The sequence below is a fragment of the Gambusia affinis genome, linkage group LG17, assembly GCF_019740435.1.
Source record: "Gambusia affinis linkage group LG17, SWU_Gaff_1.0, whole genome shotgun sequence".
In the NCBI taxonomy this organism is placed as follows: Eukaryota; Metazoa; Chordata; class Actinopteri; order Cyprinodontiformes; family Poeciliidae; genus Gambusia; species Gambusia affinis.
The window spans coordinates 25,129,643-25,148,568 of record NC_057884.1 but is presented as its reverse complement, the minus strand read 5'-3'; the positions used below and the strand labels follow the sequence as shown (position 1 = coordinate 25,148,568).

General features: G+C 43.9%; 1 protein-coding gene across 1 annotated transcript in view; it reads left to right on the top strand.

The window, feature by feature from the left end:
- dcc (DCC netrin 1 receptor) overlaps window positions 1-18,926 on the top strand; it is a 143,836-nt gene that overhangs the window by 87,450 nt on the left and 37,460 nt on the right. The window contains exons 9-16 of the mRNA XM_044096305.1: window positions 782-936; window positions 1,541-1,689; window positions 1,763-1,901; window positions 4,696-4,745; window positions 14,061-14,202; window positions 15,459-15,569; window positions 16,491-16,685; window positions 18,196-18,291. Coding sequence (XP_043952240.1) covers window positions 782-936; window positions 1,541-1,689; window positions 1,763-1,901; window positions 4,696-4,745; window positions 14,061-14,202; window positions 15,459-15,569; window positions 16,491-16,685; window positions 18,196-18,291 — 1,037 coding nt within the window. The remainder of the gene's footprint in view (window positions 1-781; window positions 937-1,540; window positions 1,690-1,762; window positions 1,902-4,695; window positions 4,746-14,060; window positions 14,203-15,458; window positions 15,570-16,490; window positions 16,686-18,195; window positions 18,292-18,926) is intronic.

Sequence of the window (18,926 nt, the reverse complement as noted above, 5' to 3'; positions counted from 1 at the left end):
GGGAGAGAGACGGAGGAGGAGAGAGATGGAGGGAGAGAGACGGAGGAGGAGAGACGGAGGGAGAGAGACGGAGGGAGAGAGATGGAGGGAGAGAGAGAGACGGAGGGAGAGAGACGGAGGAGGAGAGACGGAGGAGGAGAGATGGAGGATCAGGAGATGAAGATGATTTGACTGATTGTGGGTCATTAATGGAGCTGATCGATCTGTGATCTGCTGCTCATGTCTGGTTCTGAGATCTGGAGAGAAAAACGAGGAAATCACAGAAACAAGAGATCAGATAGAAACATCAGCTTGATGAGTTATAGATGTTTAATGATCCACTGGAAATTATTATTTTATTTTTATTCCATATTCTTCTGGTCGTATTATAAACATTATGAATTTATCTTATTTTCAGGGTTTTTGGTTTTTATGAATAAATTTCAGTTTCTGATCAGAGGTGAAAATAAAACTTTGTCCTTAATGAAAAATGTAATTTGATTTTTAATCTGGAAGCAGAAGTTTCCAGATGAAAACCTTCATTCTGGTTCTGATGGACGAACCGGGTCAGAGTGGGATCTGAGCTTACTTTAACTGGGCCGTTACGCTGCGCTGCAGGAAATCAGCTGATTGTTTCCGCTCTGACCAGGTGATCAGTCCAGAGGCTGAGGGGCTCGTAATCCCTGGATTAGCTCCAGACTCAGGGGGGATTAGCACAGATTACAGCTGATTAACACTCAGATTATCTCCATTGACACAAAGGAAGGGTCTGTGATTCATGGCGGTGTGTTTCCCCACTCAGGGAGCGGTCAGTGAACGTGTCGGAGCCGGAGTCCCTGGAGCTGACCGTGTCCAACCTGAAGCCCGAGGAGAGCTACAGCTTCAGGGTGGTGGCGTACAGCGAGGCGGGGCCCGGCCGCAGCTCCGCCCCCCTGCAGATCGCCACCAAGCCCGACCGTAAGCCGCCTGCAGGCGCTGTATGGAGCTACATCAGGGCCAACCAGATTCCTCACATTATTCTGAAATTTGATCCCAAAGTGATTTTGAAACTGAAAAGTGTTTTGACATTTTTTCATTTTGAAAAATGTTTTCAAGCTGAAACTGAAACATTAGTTGTTTTTTTACCTAATGTTTTGTATGGGGCTAAATTGGGGCCATGATGTTTGTGCCCAAATATTTTTCCAACCAAGCAGCTTAAAGCTTTTTAAGTTTCAAGTCTGTTTTTATTTTTCATTTTTAAAATGATGTCAGTTTCATCTTTTACTTAACGGTATTTTTTTGTTTCAAATTTTTTTTTCTCAACTGAAAATTTTAATTTTTTTCACAAACTCTTTTTGTATGGGGTTAAATTGGGGCCATAAAATTATTTGTCCCTGAAAGTAGTTTTGACATTTTGTTCAGTTTCATTTTGATCGGAGCTCAGTGTGTTGGATGTTTTCAAAGTGAGCCAAAGCGCTAAGCTAAACATTAGCTCCACTGTTAGCTTGTTAGCGGAATGTTCCCGGCAGCTAGCGCTAGCGCTCAGGTCTAGCTAAGTGTCTGTCCCTGTGTGTCCCTACAGTCCAGGTTCCCAGCAGGGTGGAGTCTCTGCGGGCCCTGGCTCTGTCCCCCACCTCCATCCAGGTGAGCTGGGAGCCGCCCAGCCTCCCTAACGGACCCGTCCTGGGCTACCGGCTGCTGTGGACCGAGAGCCCGTCCGGGAAGGAGCAGGTGAGCGCCGGGCGGGGATCCGGGGGCGTTTGGCGCCGAGCCGCGTTAATCTCTGCGCTGCGTCTCCGTCCAGAGCGTGGAGGTGAGCGGGATTAACTACAAGATGGACGGACTCAACAAGTTCACCGAATACACGGTCCGGGTTCTGGCCATCAACCGCTACGGACCGGGCGCCCCCTCCGAGACGGTTACCGTGACGACGCACTCAGACGGTGAGCCGGGAACCTCCATCTTAAATATCATTAATCCTAAAAAACACTTTTTGTCTCTTTGCCACCACAAAACTCACTTTGTTTCAGTCCGGGCTGGTTCTGTCGCTGAAAATGAGTTTTAAAAACAAATCGATGTTTCAGCAGCTTTTCAAACAGTCATTTTATTGAATTTCCACAACAGAACGATGCTAAAAGAACCAGAACATTTTTAATATCCATTCTTCTTGTCAGTTTAGAACGAGCTTTTATTGTTTCATTTGTTTAAAATGAGAGCAGATTTTATTTAGTAGATATTTACTGAAAGTTAAAGAAGAGGAGAAAAAAAGTATTTTTTGTACCATTAACATCTTTAAAATGTTACATTTATCTGGACGGGAGAATGTAGCTCTTTGGATCCAGCCCTTAAGTATTCCCACAGCATGACGCTGCCACTGCCGTGTTTCACCAGGGGCCTGGTTTTCTCCACATGTTCTGGTGTAAATATAAAAATCTATTTTCATCTCATTTTACCAGAGAGTTCAACGTGTTTCAATGTTTTAATCTGCATTTATCTGAGGAAATAAAATAAAAATGATGGAAGGTGTAAAAGTTTAGGGTGTAAATACTTTCTCCTCTACCGGTTAAAACAGACAGCAGAACGTCGTCATTTCGGCTCGTTTATGTGGAAACAGAAACTTCAATAAATCTATAGGATAAAATTTCTCATAGGATTAAAGTGTAAAAGCTCCCAGTGAGGCTGACTGGTTTGTACTGGTCCCAGTTACCAAGCAGGAGCTGAGTGATTGGACCAGGTGCTGCTTATTACCTGGCTGTGTGTGTGTGTGTGTGTGTGTGTGTGTGTGTGTGAGCAGCAGCCTCTTTAGCTGGTCTCCAGCCCTCCCTGCTGGCAGGAGTTTCATTAGGAGACGTTGGGGGTCTTTAATTAAGTCAGAGAGGAGCAGAGAGGGAGCAGCTTCATTTTAGCCTGACACGTTAATGGAGTCCACACACACACACACACACACACACACACACACACACACACACACAGTTCAGCCTGTTTGCTGGAGCACACAGAGGTTTCAGGATGAAGAAACTTAAAAAATGTTTCAGAAACAAAATTAATCAAAAAAGTAGAAGAAATATAAACAAAACAAGAATAATATTGATTTATATAGAGCAGTGGTGGGCAGCGCTAGCTAAAACGTTAGCAACGCTAACCCTAAAGCACTAATATAAACGTTAGCTATGCTAATGCTAAAACACTATATGAACATGGTGTTAAGCACAAGCTAATGCTAAAGCTGTTCATACAATATTTAGCAGAAGCTGAAGCTAACACCCTAGCAGAAGCTAATGCTAAAGTGTTATTCCATCATGGTGTTTAACGGGAGCTAATGCTAAAGCGTTAGTCCATCATGGTGTTTAGCGGGAGCTAATGCTAAAGCGTTAGTCCATCATGGTGTTTAGCGGGAGCTAATGCTAAAGCGTTAGTCCATCATGGTGTTTAGGGGGAGCTAATGCTAATCCTCAGTTGCTCTGAGTTTGTAGTTGATGTTCGTAGAACCGGATCGAGACCAGATCCGAGGGCCCGGTTCTGTCCGTCAGTCAGAACCAGATAGCGGGCTCCATCCGCTCAGAGCGTCGTTAATAAGCCGTCTGTCCTGTGCGGTCGGCCCATAAACGCCGTGAGTGATACCCGACACTGGAACGTTTTGTGGACGTACCATCTGGGCCGCCGTGATAACTGCGGCTGGCGCGCTAATTGAATCCTCAATAAAACCCCAAACAGAGGCGCTAAGCAGCTGAACGAGCCGATAAGCTGCAGATACTCCATCAGGCTTCTGATTGGACGGCTCACCGAGGACCGGGCGCCGTCTGCTGATGCGAACATCACATCCTGCTGAACGTTCACATAAATCTGTCCTGCAGACGCAAACAGGCGGCAGCTCCAGGATCCAGCTGCTGAAATCAATCCAGTTTTGGGGCCATAAAATTTGTGCCCAAAATTATTTTGAAACTAAAGAGCAATTTTGAACTCTTTTTCAGTTTTGATGCTTTTATTCACTCTTAAATTTTTTTGTTGTTTTGAATCCTGTTTTAATTTTTAAATGTATTTTTCAGTTTACATTATTTTTTTGTTTCAAAATCTTTTTTTTCCGTCGCAAAACATTTTTCTTTCAAAGATTTTGTATGGTTTTATATGTTCAAAATGGTTTTGAAAATGAAAAGTAGTTTAGAACTTTTCTCAGTTTATTATTATCATTATTTTTAGATTTCAAACTTATTTTTTTTTTTTTGTCAGTTGTATAAAATATTTTAGTTTCAAAATGTTTTTAATCTTCATTGTATGGGGCTACATTGGGGCCAGAATAAAGATGAGCAGAGTGAAGCTCTGTGGTCCGGTGAGCGGCGCCGCCCTGCTGGCTCAGTCTGTCTGTGTTTGTGAGGCTGAGCGCCGCAGCATCAGTCCATCTGCTTTCTGTCTCCGCTGAAGTCATCAGGTGTGATTGATGGCAGTAAATTAAAAAACTCCCAGCTGGTTTCTGTGTCTGACCTACGGAGAACTAACGCTGCCTGCAGTCTGATTCAGGAGTCCCAGACAGAAACATGTTCTGATGTTTTAGTGTCGGTTGAAGCAGTTTGGTTCTGTTTTTATTCCAGTGAAGCAGCTGAATTTATTCACTCACTGAGAAATAAATGGTAGAGGAGCTGATTGAAGTTTGGTCATTAAATCTGATTTTATTTGTACAAACTTCTGAATCTGATGTGTGTGTGTGTGTGTGTGTGTGTGTGTGTGTGTGTGTCTCTGCAGTTCCCGGCGCTCCTCCTCAGAACATCACCCTGGAGGTCGTCCTGTCCCGGGTAAGTCCACAGTCTTGCACCGACTGATCACCATACACACCATCCACAGCATGATGCTGCCACTACCGTGCTGAAGAACTTGTTTAAAATTGACCTGGAGATCATTTCTGGATGTTTGGACCCAGCTGGACAACGATCAGAAACCCAGGCTGGTTCTGGACTGGATGAAAAACCCGATCCGGTTTAGAGTCTGGAGCCTCGATGAGACGTTCGACCAGACCGGACGCCGACGAGTCCGAGTCGTTTCCCGGGTCTCGTTGGCGTTCAGGAAGCATCGATCAGAGCTTCCTCTCCGCTGGTCTGACCTCGTTTCTCTTGACTGATGTGCTGCCGCTCGTTGCCACGGTTACTGTTCACTTCCTGTCTGAGTATCGGAAGCCGAAGACGACATCGCTTCACTCTCTGAGTCGCTCTGCAGACGATCACAGCGGGGTCAGAGGTCATCAAGCGGGCAAACCTGGAGGGTCTGGGTTTATGTAGCAAGGCAGATGTTTCTAGCATCTGGAGGTCAGAGGTCATGTTTGTATTTGGTTGAGAAGTTTGTTAGCGGGAGAAACAAACAGCGGTTAGCTGCAGCTCCGTTAGCAGGAATCGGCCTCTTCAATCAGAGCAGCTGCTCAGGAAGTGATGAAGAGTCATTTCTGCCCATGAGGAAGAACTCGGGTCTGTCTGCAGAGAGCTGACCTCGTTTAGTTCTTTCATGATTGATAGGCCTCAGCGTTCAGCCGCTCCAAACCGCAGAGGAACCGGGCCAGGCGGAGCCGCCTCTGCTGCTCCACATCCGATCCAACCTCTCACTCTGACCTCTGACCTCTACATATAAAGTAAATGTTATATAAACTAATCTAAGTTAAATCTTATAATTCGTATCTTGAAACTTCAGAGTTGTTGTGGATCTCCAGTAGCAGTCAGTGTTGCAACGTATCCCTAAAAGCCTCTGACTGAACACTGCAGCTGTATGCCAGTCTCATGCTAACATGCTAACAGCTCAGCATCCAGACATCAGAGATTATATTTCACTGTAAAACGTTCTGGATGAATCCATCTGCTGTTAGCTAGCTCTGCTAATCCACATCCTTTGCTTTTGCTGCTCCTCTTTAAATCTGCCCGGCCGTTTGGTTTGAGAGATGTTAGAGTAGGGGATACGATGCTGCAGCCATGTTTCCACTGTTCCTCCGTTTTGTTTGCCAAAGATCTTCTATTGTCATGATGGATGGAAGAGACAGTTTGAACTTTCTTCTCTGAATGCTACCAGTTGTAAAAACTTCTTGTTGCCACGGTTACACATCACAAAAAAAATGGTTCCAGTTCCACAGCATTCAGAACCAAAAAAACTGTAAAAACAGCAACAATTCAACTGGAGAAACAAATCAGAACTTCTAAGAATAATTTCAGATTTTTGTATTTTCAGTGAAGAAAGAGCGTCAGTCAGGGCTGCATATCCATGGTATTCATTCTTTGTGATTGGTTTTTGAACTGTAGCAGCAGCGCCCCATTTATCCGATAGCGCCCTGAGCAACTGCCGCCGTGGCCGATGTAGAGAGTCGACCTGCTTTTAAAGAAGCAGAAAACTCAGTTCAGCTGAACTGAATGGGATTTAAATAAGAGTTTTAATTGAACTGTTTGTCGCTGCTGAATCTGATCCGCTCAGCCAGAGAGCCGTAATGAATCTGCAGCCGGAGCAGCAGAGGCAGAACGTTTCCCCTTGATCCGTTTGGGTTCTGCAGTCGTTTCTCTCTCTTCACTTTTAACCAAACAGAGAAACTCCCAGTGAATTAAAATCCTCATCAGGAGCTGATCTGGAGTGGAGTCATGGAGAAACGACGCTCCGTCACTTTCACTCGACAAACGGGTCGCCGCCGACTCGGCGGTGGTTCTGGAGATGAAAGCGGAACCGGGCGGATCAGAACCCGACAGCCATTAGAGGCTCCGGCTCGCTCCTTTGTCTCTGGGAGTTTGGGACTGAAGTTTCCTCAGTGAATCTCACATTAAAAAGGAAAAAAGCTGCACATTGTTTCACTTTGTTGGTAGTTCACGAGCGTCGAGTCTTTTGATTATAAAAATGATAAAAACATGCAGAGATTTAAAGAGGATAAAGAGGATCTGGGCGTTAGAAGCAGAACTGGATCTCCAGACTGAGAGGTCTAAAGTAAAACATGAATCATAAGAAACAAAACGTTAAATTAGTCATATGAAAAAAATACCAGATTAAAGTTTAAGTAGTGAGAGAATAAATGATGCAACAAAATAATACACTAATATTAATATTACCAGAATAAAGTCACAATAATAAGAGAATTATGCAACAAAGAGTTGCAATAATACTTTAATTATAATATAACTGTAAAGATAAAAAATGAATCATACAATAAAGTTATAATAAAACTACAATACTATCAGAGTAAGATGGTAATAATATGACAATATTGTCCAAAAATATAATAAAGTTATATGGCTGGATGGACCTCGCCCCTTCAGACTAGCCAGCAGCAATTAGCAAACATCTGCAGAGCTCGTTATAGGAGCTGCTGCTCAGAGCAGCTCTGGTAAAAATGTTGTTAAAGGGTTAATGGAGGAGCCATGTTGGGACGACTTCCTGGAGGCGGAGCTTCAGAAAGACCAGGAGCTTCTTAAAGAGACGGAGGCCCAATTTCAAGGCGTCAAATTTCTTTTAAGTGATTTCACATATGGAGCATTTCATGCTACAAACACATAAAACTATCTCTTTATCAGATCTCCATCTCCGACTTTATGGCTTTATGACTTCCAGTCTGTTAGTGAGAGGAAGAGTTTGGTTCCAGACATCAGGAAATCAGTGACAGGACTGAGTTAAAGTCAGAGCTGAGGAAGCGTCTAACCCATCTGAACCAAAGTTCACCTGAGAGGCGACGATGTTTCGGGTCGTTGGTGCTGCTGCAGCTTGGAGGCCGGTTTAAATCCAACCTGCAGCTGTAATCATTTCTGTCGGCCGCCGTGTTCTCCGCGCCGCCGCAGCATCCAGCAGATTGCTCTGCTCCTGTCACACAGTCTGCGTCAGGCGCTGCAGTTGTGCGTCTGTGTTTGTGTATGTGGGTCCTGCCTGGATCGGTTTTCCTGCCAGTCGATGCCGAGGGAAGAAAAAGAAAAAACTTCCTGCTCTTGTCAAGTTTGTTACTGTCAGACCAACTTTTGAGACAAATGTGACATTTCCTCAACTTTCCTGGAGTCTGGAGCGCCACTGTGTGTGTGTGTGTGTGTGTGTGTGTGTGTGTGTGTGTGTGTGTGTGTGTGTGTGTGTGTGTGTGTGTGTGTGTGTGTGTCTGTGTCTTAACGCTTGGCTGAACAGTAGAGGAGTATGCGGTATGTAGGAGATGTGGGGATTTTACCCAGAATTCCCTGGAGAGCTGGGTTAAGGTCACTGTGGCTGTTGCAGGAAGTATCCTGTGGTGAAAGCAGAGCAACCAAACAGGCCTTTAAAGGCCTAGTCAAAGGAAACACGTACAGACCTGCAGTGTGGAGCAAAGCAGAAGGACAGATGAAGGAAAACACCAACAGAGGCGGCGGCCTCGGGTTTCATCTCTTTGACACTCACTCTGCAGCCGCGACTCGTCTCCTCAGGCGGTTTGCAACAATTCACACCTTGGGACATGAAACCAACACAACTCCTGACACGGTGTGTGACGGGTTTGAGTCGGCAGAAACACTGGAGTGAACAGAGGGAGGACCAGTTACCTACATGTCCAACAGGGACTTTAATGGCCTTACAAGGGAACTCGACAACCCTAATAGTTACCTTGACAACCCTAATAGTTACCTTGACAACCCTAATAGTTACCTTGACAACCCTAATAGTTACCTTGACAACCCTAATAGTTACCTTGACAACCCTAATAGTTACCTTGGCAACCCTAATAGTTACCTTGGCAACCCTAATAGTTACCTTGACAACCCTAATAGTTACCTTGACAACCCTAATAGTTACCTTAACAGGCATATTAGTGACTCGTGGCCCATTTGTGAACTTGATGGCCCTAAAAATGATCCTAATGGCTTTAGAAGTGACCCCAAAGACCCTAATGGTGACCTTAATGACCCTACTTGTGACCTAAACCAAACCTAATAATGATTTTGATAACTTTATAAGTGACCTTAATGGCCCTTCAGGTCAACTAAATGGCCCTATTAGTGACAGGGTCATTAGGGTCAAAAATGGGGGTCACTAACACTGAGACTAATGTCCTTATAATTAGCCTCAGTGACCCTATAGGTGACCCCACTGACCTTAAGTGACCTTAACAGCCCTAATGTTGACATTTAGCACCCTGTATTTGACCTTAACGGCCTTAATAATGACCTTTATAAGGGACCTGTCTCCCTAATTGACCTTAACAGCCATATTAGTGACCTTAACTGAATCTGACATTCATGACCCAATGTGTGACCTTAACTCTCCTATTATTGACCTTGATGACCATGTTTCAGACAACATATCCCATAATGTTGTCTGAAAGTGTCAGGTTGACGTTTTCACCGTTTTCTCTACTTCGTCTATAAACTATAAATAATTACATGCAGTTAATCTTAGCAGTAACTGCATGTAATTAGTTTAATAAATGTTATTTCTTTAACATTTATTAAAGAAATAAATGTTCTTTAAGTAAACACTTCCTGTTTCAAAATGGAAACTTTTTTATCATCACTTTTATTGTGATAGGGTGAAAACAAATGCACACCGCACTTTTCAGATTTTTATTTCTATGTTTTTGCTTCCCCTCCGTTCTGTCGGTTTTAAACATGTAGAAGTCTAACGGGCGTGAATACTTTTGTGTGGACCCAGTCTGGCCCCTAACGACGCCCTGGGCTCCGTCCACCAGGCTTCGGCCGCCATGTTGTCACGGCAACGACGGTTGAACTGGAATATATGGGAGGAATGTGGGAGTTTTAATGTGGATCAGCCGTTCTGCTGGTTGACCAATTTTCTGCAGATGGTCAGATATTCTGATGTTCATGTGTTCATACGTTCATGTGTTCATGTGTTCATACGTCGTGTTGAAGTGATTCTACACACGTGACTCCATGAATGTCGGTGGATTCGTCGTTCTCAGTCTGGCCGCTGTTTGCTTTCTGAGCGCGTGCAGAGCTGGTGTTGAATGTTATGTTACTGAGCAAATGGAGACATTCTGGCCTCCCTGTGATTGGTCCTTTTACCCAGAGGGCATTAAAACACACACACACACACACACACACACACACACACACACACACACAGTGAGAGTCGATGTGATTGCTGCTTCCACCCAGAGGACAAGAACAAACAATCACAGATTGAATTCAGGGACTGTTTACCCACCTGGTTCTTTGTGGGACTGAGTTGGTGTGTGTGTGTGTGTGTGTGTGTGTGTGTGTGTGTGTGTGTGTGTGTGTGTGTGTGTGTGTGTGTGTGTGTGTGTGTGTGTGTGTTCTGTTTGCAGCGCTGCATACAAACTTCGGTACCAACCGGCTGAATTAATTCTAGTCCAAGTTTAAAGTTTTGCTTTTCTTGTTTTTGTCCATCGATTTCAGAACAAAGAGTCCAGATGGGAAAACAAACAGAATCCAAGAGAATCTGCTAAGTAGGGAGCAATGGACCTGGTTCTGGTTCTGGTTCTGGTTCTGGTTCTGGTTCTGGTTCTGGACCTGGTTCTGGTTCTGGTTCTGGTTCTGGTTCTGGTTCTGGTTCTGGACCTGGTTCTGGTTCTGGTTCTGGTTCTACAGTGAGGTTTCTCCTCCTCAGGTGACTGTTGGTTTATTTTTCTGATGTTTTCTGCTTAATGACTGGAATTTATACAGAATAAAATATTTTCAACATGAATGATTCTTCAGTTGAACTGGTTGATAAATTCAGTGGATCGTCTGTAAAACCTCTGTTTTACTGAGATGTTGGTTCTGTTGGTTCTGTTGGTTCTGTTTGTTCACCTTCTTTCTGTTATTATCAGAGTTTCGTGTTGGGAGGGAAAATTCAAAGCGAAGTCGGTTCTGGTCCGCTTGGTGCCGCCGGCTGCATGAATATAATTATTATAAAATATAATCTAAAAATAATTATTTCAACAATTATTCATTAAAATTATCTAATCATTTTCATTTGAATAGATATATAGGAATGAACTAAAAACTAGAAAAGTTAACATTCTATTCTTTAAATAAATAAAACTATATTACAATAGAAAATTTGTTAAATTAAAAAATTCTAATAAAACAAAAAACTGAACATTGTTTTAAATTAAACAGTAAAATAAAAAAAGAAACTGTTTAAACTTAAGAAATAAAATTAATGTTTAAAAGGAGTCATTAGATCTGAACTATAAAATTATCCTGATGTCTATTAATAGTAAAATCTGTTTATTCATTTAAAACATTAGTCTTTCTAATGTTTATCAAATTTATTTTACACTATTTAATCTGTTTAAAATGAAAAATAATTCTGAACCAGGAAACATTTTATTAATTATTGGATGATTGCAGCTTCATTATAAACTCCATCATTAATGATGTTAATGTTTTATGGATTTATTGATATTTGAGCTGCTGAAGCTGCGAGAAACTCAGAGTTCAGGTTTTCTGTCTCCGTCCTTCATGGATGGTTTCTCCTCGTGTCTTTGAGGGAATTGTTACAACAAGAGTTTAACTTCTGTAGCATTTCCATGGAGACCCGCTGAGAACGATGTGCTGTCAGAGTGGCTAATTAGGTGATGAAGCACGAGGAGGAAGAGGAAGAGGAGGAGGAGGAAGAGGAGGAGGAAGAGGAGTAGTTGTTGTTCTGGCCGTGCTGCGTTTCATTCCAACTCCTCCTAATCAGCTCTGCTGTAATCAATTAACAGGATGAGGAGCAGCAGAGGAAACAGGTGCTGCTAAATGTTAATGAATTCTTCTGAGGCTGAGGTACCAGACCAGGTACCAGACCAGGTACCAGACCAGGTACCAGACCAGGTACCAGACCTGGTACCAGGCCTGGTACCCGGGCCCGGGTAGCGGGGCAACCGGGCCCGGGTACCCGGTCCGGTACCCGGTCCGGTACCTGGTCCGGTACCCGGCCCGCCTGGTGGAGGGAAACACGCCGACCACCAGCATGACAGCAGGGATCTGTCAGAATCGGGGTTCAGCTCAAAGCATGCTGGGAGGAAACGGTCGCCATGGAAACAACAGCAACAGCAGAAAAGAACAAACAGGTTTCACTGCATTATTTATGAATTCATCCGTTCATCCTAAAGGGGAATTAAATGCTGCTGTTAAACTTTCTTCAGAGTTCTTGTAGATTCTGATGGCTGTGGCCAGAAAGGCGCTCCTGTAGCAGTCTGTGTTACAACGTTCAAAAACAAGAAGATGAAACATCTCCGTCTGATTAAGAGGAATTTTCTTGAGATTTATGAGTTCCACAGAACAGGAACAGAACCAGAACCAGAACAGAACCGAAACAGAACCAGAACAGAACCGAAACAGAACCAGAACAGAACAGAACCAAACCAGAACAGAACCAAACCAGAACAGAACCAGAACAGAACCAAACCAGAACAGAACCAGAACCAGCCCTGGTTCTCCACAGGGTTCCGTTAACTGAATGTCTGCAGCAGCAGATCGTGGATTCATCCTCAGATCAATAGAAATCAGAAGATATTTGATTAAACACAAGCAGGAAAACAATTCAGCTCCATGTTCATCATTTAAATCCTTTAATTTGATTGTTTTGTGTAAAATGTTGAAAATACATGAGAACTTACTGAGGTTTGCAGCTGCTGTGTCTAAAATAATCCTGGTTCTGTTCCTGAATACCAACAAACCGACAGTCCAATGACAGAAGAACCAACAAAAAGAAAATATCAGCAACCAGGTTTTCATTTTCTGCTCTTCTGTTCATTTCAGGCTGCTGGGAGTAGAAACACGAAGCAGCAAAACTTATGACTGAATTAGTTGATGAGAGAAAACAGAATTACTTTTCTGATTCATTAATGTTCATTGATTAGTGTTCAGCCCAGCGAAAACACTCCGGGTCGCAGAGAGAGCTGAGCGGTTGATGGCAGCTGCCTGGCAGAGCAGAGCTCACAGGAGGCCCAGCCAACATCTGCTGCATCTGTGTGTGTGTGTGTGTGTGTGTGTGTGGCAGAGGTGGGTTGTTAACATGCAAATAAAGCAATTAAAATTCATTCAACACACAGCCGGCTCACACACAAACACACCCAAACACTCTGCATGCATACAGATGGAAGCGCAGCAGACAGTGAATCCGGGCCGGCAGCAGAACCTTAACGGGTCTCGGTGCTGACCACAGATCAGGTTTACCGTTTGTTTTTACAGTGTGGTGGAAACACAGACTGTTCTGGATTCCTGTCTGCAGCACGGTGTGTAACCCACCGTCCTGCAGGTCGGGTTGGGTTCTTGGCTCAGTCCTCCGTGTTCTGGACTGTTGGACCCGTCTGCTGGTGTGACTGAACATGAATATCAGGTGCTAACTGCCTGAGAATTGGTGCTGATGTGGAGGCAGCAGAAGCCAGGAAATGGAGATTGGAGCTGAAACACGGTCAGAATCCTGATGGGATCCGTTTCCTCCTCAGGGTGAGAAACATCCAGACGAGCTGATCTGCTGCTGCCTCGTTTTCCACTTCTACAATGTTTAACATGTCGGACGCCTCCGGACTCCGGAACTGACCGGACGGTTTGGTTGGACCAGTAACCCAACTGATCCAACCAAACCAACGGACCAGTCCAACCAAAACCCACTGACATAAACAACCGGCCAGTCAAATGAAACAAACCAACTAATTAACAAAATGAATTTTTGCTCCATAAACATGCAGATCAGCTCCGTCGGTTTGTTATGCAGATTCAATGATCGAATATCGATGTTTCATGTCTGAACCTGCAGGGTTTCTCCATCGTTCTGCAGAGGAACCTTAAGATTCACATCAGTGATTTAAACATGTTTTATTCTTTCATGTCTGCAGAGACTTAATAAGAATCAAGAACAAGAATACTGACCGTTTCCAAATGTTTTCGTTGTTCTATAATCTGTCCGGCTGCTTCTTATCTCTGATCAATAATAAAGAAATCAAACCAGATTCATAGAAGCCACTTGATTCACATGATTCTCTTGATTGAAGTGAAACCAAACCTCCTTCTGATTCCTAACAGTGCTAATCGTTGTGTTGGTGCCGACCGTCAGGAAGGAGTTTTATCTCTGTGAATTCATTACCAGAGTGCACCTGCATGGTTAACTTCCTCAATAAAACAACAACCCAGTAGCTGGAGAGCAGCAAACAGACCGTGAAAGATGACAAATTAGTTTTTCTTCTCTGTTTCCCTCAGAGCATCAAAGTGTCATGGCAGCCGCCGCCCCGCAGCGCCCAGAACGGCGTCATCACCGCGTACAAGATCAAATACAGGAAGACCGGTCGCCGTGGCGACCAGGAGGCCATCGAACCCAACAACTTCTGGTACTTGTTCACAGGTGAGTTCAACTTTTAAAGATTCACTTCAAATGTTTTATAGTTTATCTATAAATTAAAAACTTGTTTTTATCAACCAGTAATGAAACAGCAGGATGTTTGTGGAAGTGACGTCGTTTTAGTCTTCAACAAAAAGAAACTCTGATGGGATAGACAAACTAAATACATAAATATATTTATATTTATATTTATATATATATTTATATTTGTATTTAAATATATATTTATATTTGTATTTAAATATATATTTATATTTGTATTTAAATATATCCATATAACACTGAGGATTGTTTCTGCTCTTTTGTTGCTCATTTCTGTTTTCTTCTCCTGCGACAGAAAAACCTTTATTAGAATAAAACATGGCGTATGGAGCCTGTGTGTGTGTGTGTGTGTGTGTGTGTGTGTGTGTGTGTGTGTGTGTGTGTGTGCGTGGCTGCGTTCAAAGTGCCACCAGCTATTATTTCAATTTGAGCTCTGCCAGATTTGAATGAAACTGATCTCCGTTTTCATTATTTTGTTCATTGATGTTATCTCCATCTGTCTGTCTGTCTGTCTGTCTGTCTGTCTGTCTGTCTGTCTGTCTGTCTGTCTGCACCGGCTGCAGGTTGAGTTGGAGACTAATCTGTCTGCTTGGAGCCTCAGGAAGCATCAACATATATAGATATATAGATATATATATATATATCTATATCTATATATATATATATATATATATATAGATATAGATAGATATATCTATATATATATATATATATATATATATATATATCTATATCTATATCTAGATAGATATATATATATAGATATATATATATATATATATAGATATACGTGTATTTTAATGCAGGCTTGAGATGATGAAGTTATTATTCTTACTGTTTATTGTAATCTATGTGTTTAACAGTGTCAGTATGTTTAGTCGAAGATTTAACATCTTCAGCGTCTCTTTCTAACATTTATGATGATTTAAAACATAAACACAATAACTGCACTGTAATGGGAATATTTACTGGTTTATGTGAACAAATGGATTAACGACTGGAGAACAGTCTGAACACGGATCCACATGTTCTGTTAACAACATCTGTCCGTTTATCACATTCTGGTTCCAAACCAGAATGTTTCTAATCAAATGTTTCCACCGATCCTCGTTCTCAGAGTCGCTGAACCATCGTTGGATGTGAACATCCAACGATGGTTCAGCGCTGAATGTCAGCTGTAATGACGCCTCGTTCTCCTCTGTCATTACTCTGTTCAGGTCTGGAGAAGGGCAGCCAGTACAGCTTCCAGGTGGCGGCCATGACGGTGAACGGAACGGGCCCCCCCAGCGACTGGAGCTCCGCCCAGACGCCCGAGAACGATTTGGACGGTAATCTGTACAACAACAAGCCTCTTCCTCCTCTTTCCAAACACACATAAATATTTAAGCAGCGGAGAACCGCGGCTGGTCGATGGAGCGAAGGTTTGGTCTCGGGGGGCCGGGGGGGGGGGGTGGAGAGATGTTAACTGGGAGGGGAGGGGGAGGAGTGGAAACACCAAGAAAAGAAAATATCATCCAGAATAAGAATAAGAAACAAAGGCTGCCGGGTTAAACTCACCAGAAATGCTTCATAAGATCACAGAAATGCTGCTGTGATCCAAAAGGTTTTCTTACTGCATGAATTCATTTTTTATGTCTTTTCAAGAATGAAAACTGAAATTTGGCTTTGAGTGTGAAGCTCTACTTCCTTTTCTTTCTTCATAAAGAAGTGAGTGAAACATATTTTTAACTTTAGGAAATCAGGAGGTGTTTTGTTAACGATGAGCAGTAAAATATTAGGATTATAGATGTAATAATGAATTCGCTGCTGCTGTAATCTGTTCTCTTTGTTTCTATTACTGACTCTCCTTTAATAACCGTCTATAGGAAGCTGCTGAGAAAATCCCCAGTCACACATTTCTTAATAAATAGCAGGCTGTACAAACACTTGTTAGGACTTTAAAACAATTAGCTGAAGCTTCATTTGTGACCTCAGATGAGCGTCGAGACAAACGGCGGCATTAATGGTCCAGGAACACGACGCTCCGCTCAGCAGGAGCCGCTCACATAAAAACAACAAACACATCTTTGCTAACTGCGTTTCTCAAAGAGACGGAATCTGATTTGAATGGATTAAAGCTCAGAGAGGCGAAGTGAAGCCCCCCAGGGAGCCGCCAGGCCGGTAATCTGATCTAATCTGAGGCTGAGGGGAAACGCGGCGTGTCGGGGCGTTACGCTGACTCTTCTTCTTCTGTGGTTTTGTTGTGGCAGAGAGTCAGGTTCCGGACCAGCCCAGTTCGCTGCACGTCCGGCCGCTGCCCAACAGCATCATCATGTCCTGGACGCCGCCGCTCAGCCCCAACATCCTGGTCCGCGGTTACATCATCGGCTACGGAGTGGGGAGCCCCTACGCCGAGACGGTCCGAGTGGACAGCAAGCAGAGATACTACTCCATCGAGAACCTGGGTAGGTTCTGGTGCCGGCCTGACCCACCCGGGTCCGACTCACCTCATCCATTCACTCTTTCAGTGTTGAGTGTTAGTTTTTTTTATCTGTTTAGCGGTTTAGCATTAGCTTCTGCTAGGTTTTTTTATCTGTTTAGCGGTTTAGCATTAGCTTCTGCTAGTTTTTAATGTATTTAGATTCCACTGACATTTTTTTGTTTCTCAGTGTATCATTGTAGCTTCTCTTGATTTTATGTATTTAGCATTAATTTCTGTTGTTTTCTTTGTGTTTATTGTTAGCTTGCACTAATTATTTTGTGTTTAGCATTAGCATCCCTAAGAATCTTGTTTAGTGAACCTAAATGTTGGTTAGCTCCGCCCACCACTGGCAGTAGCTACTGTTGATTCTAGTGCCAACATTATCACCATGGTGGCCATTTTGAAAATGTTCGCTAAAACAAAATGTTCGCTGAAAATATGTTCTGTTGTTTAACAAACGTCGGCCATGATGGATTTGGTGATTTTTAAAAATGTTGATTGTTATGCCCAATTATGAATGCTGATGTTTTTAACCATGTTTTTCATTTTAAAGTTATTTCTACATTTCTCTTTTTGTTGGTTTTCAGCCGTTTTCTTGCCTTTAATCTTTGGGATTCTGGGTAAACCGTCTCTGCTGAGAACAGCTGCTGCCTCATATTGCAGCCAAAAACTTCAAGAAGGTTTTTAACCTTATGCAGCCAACAGATTGGCTCTAAATGACCTTTTGGGAAGCCTGAACTGTTTGGGTCACAGTCAGAGGCTGGAAACAGCCGGCTGCAGAACCAGGGCGTCTGTTTGGTGCCAGCAGCGAGGACACGGATAAAACACGCCGTCCTCAGAGGGGGACGCACCTGTAAACCTGTCGCTGCTGGTGAATTATCATCCTGCGGTTGCCATTCGCTCATCCCTCATAAATCCTGCTGCCAGCATTGACACAGCGCTGCACTACTTCCATTAATTCATTACGATGATGAAACCTCTCATTTAATTACAATCAATAATTTAAGGCAATTTAATAAGAAAGCTGTTTGGAGTGGAAATCTAATTGTGAAACGCCTGAAAGGGGGGACATCCTCCCCGGTGAGAGCGGAGCGCCGAGCGATTTGCATGCCAGAGGAGACCAAAACAAATTGGACCCGTCTTTATGCGGCGCTGGATATTTCCCTCTCAGGTCTCATAATGGAGGCGTAATGAAAAATCCAGCTGCTGTGGCGCCGCAGCCGCCGCATTCATAATTCATGCCTGCTGTTAATTCATGCGGCGCGGCGTCTGGGCCGAGTGGTGACACGGAGGGAACATGGTGGAATGACGGGTCGGGCCGGGTCAGGACCAGAACCCTGCTGGGGAATGAGAGAAATTTAACTGATTCTGCTCATGTCAGCCGTGACCTTTCACCTCTCCTCTGTTTATATGAATCGGACCGCACAATGGCGGCCATCTTGGAGTGCTGATGTTGTTGATGGAGACTCACTCTGATTCTGTCTCTCCCTCAGAGCCGAGCTCTCACTACGTCATCTCACTGAAGGCCTTCAACAACGCCGGGGAGGGAGTTCCTCTGTACGAGAGCGCCGTGACCAGATCACTGACAGGTAGTGGGATGGATGATGGATGGATGATGGATGGATGATGGATGGATGGATGAACCTTTAACCTCCTGGTCATTCTTCATGATCATGATTGTTACTGATCACACACACACACACACAGCTTTTATACGGCAGCTTTATAAAATGTCTGGTTAACGGCGGGGTCCTCGTTAATAGACTGCCTGGTTGTCGCCCGCCGCCCCCACACTGCAGTGGCTCTGAGCCGCTGCCGAGCCGCCATTTAATCAGTGATCTGAGGATCAAAGCGGCCGGAGGAAACGGGATGAGAGGAGGGAGAGGAGAGTTAGGAGCATCAGGAACGAGGCGTGCAGATGGGCGGCGGCGGTGGTGTTTCCTGCGGCCTCATCAGCATTCTGTTCTGGCCGCAGCTTTATTGCGACGCTGGACGTCCAGTTTTACCTCAGCAGCGCCAACCGCTCCTCTCATCAGTCGTGGGCCGGTAGGCAGAATACTTTTGAAGACCTCCTCAATCCCACCGACATGTCTTCTATTGTGGAAGCTGAGCCTGGGGACTCTGGGTTGGGCTCTCCAATCTCTGGGGTCGAGGTCACCGAGGTGGTCAAAAAGCTCCTCGGTGGCAGGGCCCCGGGGGGGGATGAGATCCGCCTGGAGTTCCT